The following is a 7,347-nucleotide window of genomic DNA, read 5'->3' on the forward strand; positions in this document are numbered from 1 at the left end:
CCGGAACACAGCGGAGCTGCTTAGCGGTAGAAATAAGCATGGCCATATTTCCCCGGACGAGCTCCTTCACAAATATCTACTACCACTTAGTATAAAATAATTCTCAGTCGATGGCAGTGATTCTATGATACATAGCTCATATAACATAACTGGTCCAGAAAATGTTGTTTAGATATTATATGCAGTGGCGTGCACAGAGTTTTTGACCAGGGAATATATAATAAAGAAGGAAAATGGCATAAAATCCTGCCCCTTTATGAGTTATACAATAATTTTAGGGTATGCAGTGCTTTTGTGCATGTATGAAGTGCACGCCACTGATTATATGGGAAGGTTGTTGAGTCAAATTAATATATTTTTTTCACTCAATCGGTCCATCTAAAGTAGGTAAAACACTTAGCTTCAGTTTTTAATAATTGCAGTTGCGAGAGGTTTCCGCGAACGCTGCAATTTGCCGCGCGGTGAATCAAAGAGAAAGGTCATGAAATCCCTATTCATGGCAGCAATTCTAGTTTGAGGGGACAAAAAACAGACAGAGCAGATAAAGAAACTCTTACTTGCGCGAACTTTTGAGAGAATTCAATTTTATTGTTCCGTGGTACAAAAGATAAAGCGAGGCCGCGGTAAAAAGTTAGCCAGATTTACAAGGCTAAGTAGTTGAAAAGGTCTATTACAGTATTCATAATAATGAAAGACGCTCTTTTCTAGAAGTTTTTGCTATTAAATTACTTGTGGGAGAAAAATAACTGTTCTGAGTAGTCATAAAAAGAAAGGTAGTGACGTCACCTGTGTTCAATACAGATTAATATCATCACTATCAACCTATCAACTCTCAGGCGTTCAGGATACTTAAATAGTTAAAATGCTTTAAGTAAATATAGTTATAATGATCTTAAACTCTGAAAAGTTCGCGGTGAAATCATTCCCTCAAAATGGTAAACCAAGCTCTTACTCGCTGAGCTACCACCGCTTCAGATAAATACACACGTTCATCTTGATAAGCTTACCAATACACGTCAAAAATCAAAAAAATTTTTTTTTTTAGGTCACTTTTATTTCAAAATTTAAAATACGTTATGGAAATTATAACGATATAAACGAGTATCACATTTTATAATTGGTGATCTGAGCATCTCCTTTCTAAATGACTCTGTAAGTATATGATGAACTAAAGCCAAGAGTGGGGAGTTATGAAGATGGGGAGTACAAAAAGCTACAGTCCCCATCCCGCTATCTGGCTCTGGCAGTGGTTTACAGTAATAGGTCAGTTTTTCAAGATTCAGCAAAGATTTGGCTACTAGCCTCGATGACTACACCTGCTGACAAACATCGCATGTACCTTTAAGATTGACGAGAAGATGGGCTGTAAGATATTACTCACTCAGTTCCTGTATACCAAACTTTTCATACTGTGGTTGCTGCCTAAGTTAACTATTAAGGTTCGGAAACATGGTCACTCATTTAATTTTTCCTATTTTACCCATTTAATGAAAAACATAAAGGTAAAATAATATCTGTCAACTGCTTAATGATATGAAGTGATTGTGGTTTTTGTTGCTCCAGTATTAGTCGTATACACGGTTTCTGTACGTATAGACCGCTGATTGACTCTGAACGAGCTCTGAACTTTCTGTATCGCTGAATGACTCTTTGACTTTCTCTATCGCTGATTGACTCTTTGACTCTCTCTATAGCTGATTGACTATTTGACTCTCTCTATCGGTGATTGACTCCGTGACTAGAAAAAGTGAGAACATCCTTACTAATATTATAAATGTTAATTTGTGTTAATTTACTTGTTTGTTTGTTTGTCCTTCTTTCATGCCTTAAATAATAAAGCAATCGACTTTATTTTGGCATAGAGATAGTTGAAAGGACTGAGTTTAATATAGTTTCTTTTGGTCTACTAAAAAACATGAAATTCCCAATGGTGGCTTACGGGGTTATTCGTATTTTTATCGTTAAATATCGTTCTACTGTCCATTACCTGCGGCGAATTTATCTGAGTTTTTTTTTACGGTACGCTAAGTTTTTTGTACGGGTAAAACTGCGGTGCGCAGCCACTCCGAAAGGAGCACCATGGAAGTACCAAGATTGTGTCATAATTTAGCGAGTTGCGAAATGTATGGGATATATGCCTTGAAAAATATCTATCTAAGTTCACACCAAAAGTCATACGTTAGTATTTACATAGTTCAGGAAACCGCATCCAAATAGATCAATTACCTTGACAACTTGGAGCGATGACCAGATAAAGAAAACAGTCATACCTAAAAAAACCCGTTATTACGTCGATGAAAAAAATATTAATAACGTAATGGATTTTCAAAGCCGAAAGGGCAAGCAACGTCGTGTACCCAAAGCAATTTAGCGTTTCTTTACATATTTTTGAATGAATGCTGTGTAACTGCCATTTTTCTCTTTTATCGGTTCTATATTTAGAGTGCATCATTTCAAGCATCCTTTTTCCATCGAAGGGTTAGCCCCATGCTACGTATAACTGCCATGTGCTGAAACATATGCCTTATGGTGACGGCAGATCTAGAATACAGTTGTCAGTTGTCACCACCACTTCTTTACATTGCAGTCATTGGCTAAGTTGTAGAGGAATAAAACCTTGTAATCAAACTGGTGAAAACTTTTGATTTTCATGAACGGAATTGTTTCAATAACATAATACAATCTACAACGTGTAAATGAATACCGAAATAATACTTAACAAGGTTTAGATGTACATTATGTATTGTCTCCGATACTTATCTGTTAAACCGTAAACCTATTAGTTTTTGAGTTAACCACTGCCATAGTTTTTAGTTAAAGAAATCAGGTAGGTACAGCCAAATCATGTGTCTCCTGTCACTTTATATGGTACGCGTCGCGTAGCATAGGTTCTATGCGCGTTTCGGTCTTTTATGTTTAATAGGGTTGTCAGAAGTAAACACTTTATTGAATGTTTTGAATTTGTTTACATGCAGAAATAAATATGCTTCTTTTAATTTAATATTTTTACAGGGTGATTCCTTATGCAACCTTCAATAATATTTCGTAATTCTGTTACACATTGTATAAGATATGATTTGTAGCATAAAAGCAAACGCTTAATCCATCATCATCATGTCAACCTCTTCGGTCTTTTCACAGAATAAGAATTGCTTAGACCGTAGTCCATCAGCTGGCCAAGTGCGGATTGGTGGACTTCACCATGGAGAACATTATGGAGAACTCTCAGGCAAGCAGGTCTCCTCACAGTGTTTCAGTTCACCGTTTAAAGCCAGTTATATTTAAATTGGTTAAATAAAAAACGTAGATAACTCCGAAAATTCGCCTGGGCTCGAACTCGGTCTCCCAGAGAGGAAAGCCGAAGCATTACTCACTAGGATATCACCGTATCAAGTTATAAGATAAGTAGGAACAAAATTATAAATAACTTCAAAACTTTATGTATAAAGCTTACCATGGAGTTTTCATCGATGGAGTCCAGCCCCATGACAGTGACGTGGAAGTTGACGATGGTGGGCTGGTCGTCTTTCTTGGGCGGCCGCATCTTGTCGTAGAGGCGTGGGTCCTCGGGCAGCAGGTCCTGGAACGCCACCAGGGTTGACCTGGGCATATTGTGACAAACATCCAAATTTTATTAATATGCGGACAATTTAATCTAACACATGCGAATCCCGAAGGTGGATCTTGGAATGACTTTTGAGAAATGATAGTTATGTTTTATTAAACCCCAAGTCTAAATGACGAGATTTTGGAAGTTTGATATGTGTGTGTGTGTCTGTCTGTGGCATCGTATGATAAACCGATTTTGTTTTTGATTCAAACGTAAATAAGTCAGGAGTGAAAATCGTTCAAGATGGCCGCCGCCACAGAATGCGGATTACATATTCTTTACCACAACTCCCTCAGTATGGGTATCAAATGAATGGGCTTGACTAGCATAATAATATACACAATTTTAATTTCTAATCCAAAATTGCCGGCCGATTTTTTAAGTAAAGTAATGTATGTACGACATTGAGAGTCGGGGGTTTTTTATTTTTAATTTAAAGACAATAGCGAGCAATCGTGCAGTCACGTTACCTGACGTTAATTGATAACTGCGGATCATTTAAATCTACAGCACTAGAAAATCTAATCTTCTAATTCTTCTTTAAATCAATATGTTAGTAATTAATTAACTGCAGGTAGAAGCTGTTTTCACAATTGATGAAACATATAAAAAATGTTCTAGTAAAATGGAATGTCGCGGATTAAAAAATGGATGTTTTCTGAGAGAATGAAGGAAGGGTTTAAAAACTTTTCAGAACACATAATGGATAGAAGCGGGCGTTACTTTGCGTAATTCCATGATATATTATGAAAATTAAGCATTATTTGCTATACTTTGCGAAAAGCAGGCGTTTTTATAATTTCTTCAATATTTATACTTCACACCAAACAGATCTTCGGCAATTTACTCTCTAAGCAAGTTACGCTCAGGCACCGGAGCGTCTTTAGGCGTAGAGAGTAAACATTAGGCGATACCTATAGGTACATACCTAGGGAGTCCCCTAAATTTTCCATAGTTTCGTTTTCGTAATAAGTATTTACTGCTTCGTCCAGAATTGTCAGCAAGAGGAGAAGGAATTGAAAGAGTGGCGCTCTGGCCCAGAGCTAGTTTAATTGGAAAACCGTCGTCTAATAACGCTTCGCAAGGCATGCAAGGAACACATCTTTATTGTCCATCAAGACTGAGGCGTAGGTTTTAAGTTTCGTGTGGCTGTAATAACACCGGCAACCACGCCCTTCTGACCGGAACACAGCATTGCGAAGAAATATGCATAGTGCAGTGGCGTGCACTTCATACATGCACAAAAGCACTGCATACCCAAATAATTTTATATAACTCATATTGGAGGGGAGTTTTTCCATTTTATGCCATTTAAATGCTTTATGCATACCCTGGTTGAAAACCCTGCGCACGCCACTGGCATAGTGGTAGTACTTCGCCGGACCTGGAAAGCCTGTGCTGGGGCGTAAGGTAATGCTCTTTTAGAATTCAAAACTCAAAATTCATTTATTTCGTGTAGGCTTACAATATAAGCACTTTTGAAACGTCAAATCTGTCTGTATGTAGTGACTCTACCACCGGTTCAAGGCAGATTCTACAGAGAAGAATCAGGGCAAGATTTTTTTTTTTTAACATATTACGAAAATACACATAGCCATCTAGCCCCAAAGTAAGCGTAGCTTGTGTTATAGGTACTAAGGTGACTGATGAATATTTTTATGAATAACATACATAAATACTTATAATATACATACAAACACCCAGACACTGGAAAACATTCATATTCAGCACACAAACATTTTCCAGTTGTGGGAATCGAACCCACGGCCTTGGACTCAGAAAGCAGGGTCGCTGTCCACTGCGTCAATCGGCCGTCTAAATTCAGCAGTTGCTCTTCTCCACCATCATTAAACAATTTAACAATCATTGTTCTACCTTGTGTGAGATGGAAGCGGAGCGGCTTGCTTCCAGGCAACCAGCCATTAAGAAATTCATCAATAGTATAGTAACCTTCACAACAAAGTTTGTATTATACGTAAGCTTATAGAAAAGTCCTATTATAGTATTAAGGACCACGTAATCGATAAAAAAGCTTGAGTGTAAATTATTGCTCTAACCAGGTTGCTCTTCTAATAATTTAAAATTACATTGTGAGATGGTGGTAACAAAAAAAAAAAAACGGGTAAGTTTGTTGTGGGCTTCTTCTTAGACCAGGACGCGTTTGGAACCCTCGTAGCTTTAGTTTTAAGTTTACGAATGTGGTTATCGCCATAATCTCACTACCGTGTAATTCTTATGTACGCATCAAAAGTGCCACCTATGGGCCTACTTGAATAAAGATATTTTTGACTTTGACTTTGACCTAGATATAGTAACATAGATGTATTAAATGTGTTTTTTTTAGCAGATTGACACGTATATTTTGTCCTTTGCCCGCACGGCTACCAAGGGCAGGAGTCAATTATCTCCCCCGTGAAAGAAATTTAGTTTTATTTCGTCACATAGGTTATTTATGTTGATAAATCGTACAAGGTTTTTATTCTATTTTTTAAGATTTCTATAAATAGTAAAGTAGAGAGAGATCAAGCAGTCTATATACGAGATAAGGGAGCTCAGAGATTCCTCACTATCGCATGATGTTAACGGGCTTTCAATTGCCCAATACGTAATTTTTTAGCCTTTCCACTAGACCAATGGGGCAGTGATTTTACTTGTGTAAAATAGAATTTAATTATTAACACAGGTATCTTAGATTTAATCCCTACCTTGGTGATGTGGCAGGGATCACAAGGAACAGGGTTCGATTATCAAGCCAAGTCGGTATTGTAATCGGTATTGGATTTTTACTCGTATGTTAAAAAAATCTAAGGAGGTACCGGACCGGAGTTAGAAAAATGGCAGTGCCCAACTCAGTACCTCGAAGAGAACGTTAAGCTGACGGACCCGGTTATAATTACCAAAATGTAAAAATTATCTTTAAAGCCCACCAACCCGCATTGGAGGAGTGTGGTGGGTCTACGCTCTAAAAGCATCTCTTCTATGAAAGAAGAGGCCTGCGCCCAGCAGTGCGATGTTAATAGGCTGATGATGAATGAATTAAAGAATTAGATCACTTCGCGCTGTTTAAAAATGAGGTTTTAGAGTTCGTTCGCTCGCTTGTTACATTTTTTGTGAAGTCGTTTCTTATTCCCACGTTACAAACCAAAAACTATTATAGATTAATTATTATTAGGTACTTACTGTGCGTAGCATAGATCGCCTGCTCCGAGCCAGAGGCGAATAAGTAGCAAAGACATCCATAGTAACCTTTCGGCAGCCATTTTCACTTAAAACACGCTCCCAGTAACTTTATTAAGCTTTACATATTTTTTTTGAATCATTAATGTAGCTATTTAATCAATCAAATAAAACGAAATCCATTAGAACTATTCCACATCCAATTTACTTAACTAACAAAACTATTGTCTATCTATACATTTTCATTTGTCCAACATGGTTAGGCTGCAAACATGACGCCCGTTGCTTAGATGATAATTTCAAATTAAAAAACTAAAAGTTTCCCAGCACCTCGCCGCTTTGACAGCAGCCGTCGAAAGCGCGCGAAACAATGATGGCCGACCTGAAAAAATGGGTTTTCAAATATTTTGCACATGCGTGATGAACATTACGAGTATATTAAGGGGCTAACTTTGAAACGGAATATGAAACGTATTACTTTATTCACTTGCGTCAGCGTGTATCATGAAAGGAATGGGAATAATGCAAGTGGGTATTGAAATGAGCAAGTTACAAATTTT

The 7,347-nt window shown here is 37.4% G+C and overlaps 1 protein-coding gene across 3 annotated transcripts in view; it reads right to left on the reverse strand.

Annotated features, from left to right (window-relative positions):
• Window positions 1-7,133, reverse strand: part of LOC120634491 (glycine receptor subunit alpha-3-like) — a 33,922-nt gene extending 26,789 nt beyond the window's left edge. The window contains exons 1-2 of one of the 3 annotated variants that reach the window (XM_039905137.1): window positions 6,791-7,133; window positions 3,455-3,580 (exon numbers count right to left, since the gene is read on the reverse strand). In XM_039905137.1, coding sequence (XP_039761071.1) covers window positions 3,455-3,580; window positions 6,791-6,850 — 186 coding nt within the window. In that variant the 5' untranslated portion in view covers window positions 6,851-7,133. Of the gene's footprint in view, window positions 1-3,454; window positions 3,609-6,790 lie in introns of all 3 variants that reach the window. The other 2 variants (XM_039905136.1, XM_039905135.1) reach the window with 2 other exon arrangements.
• Between the last annotated feature and the right edge of the window lie 214 nt (window positions 7,134-7,347).

This window comes from Pararge aegeria, chromosome 24, assembly GCF_905163445.1.
Source record: "Pararge aegeria chromosome 24, ilParAegt1.1, whole genome shotgun sequence".
NCBI classification, from domain to species: domain Eukaryota; kingdom Metazoa; phylum Arthropoda; class Insecta; order Lepidoptera; family Nymphalidae; genus Pararge; species Pararge aegeria.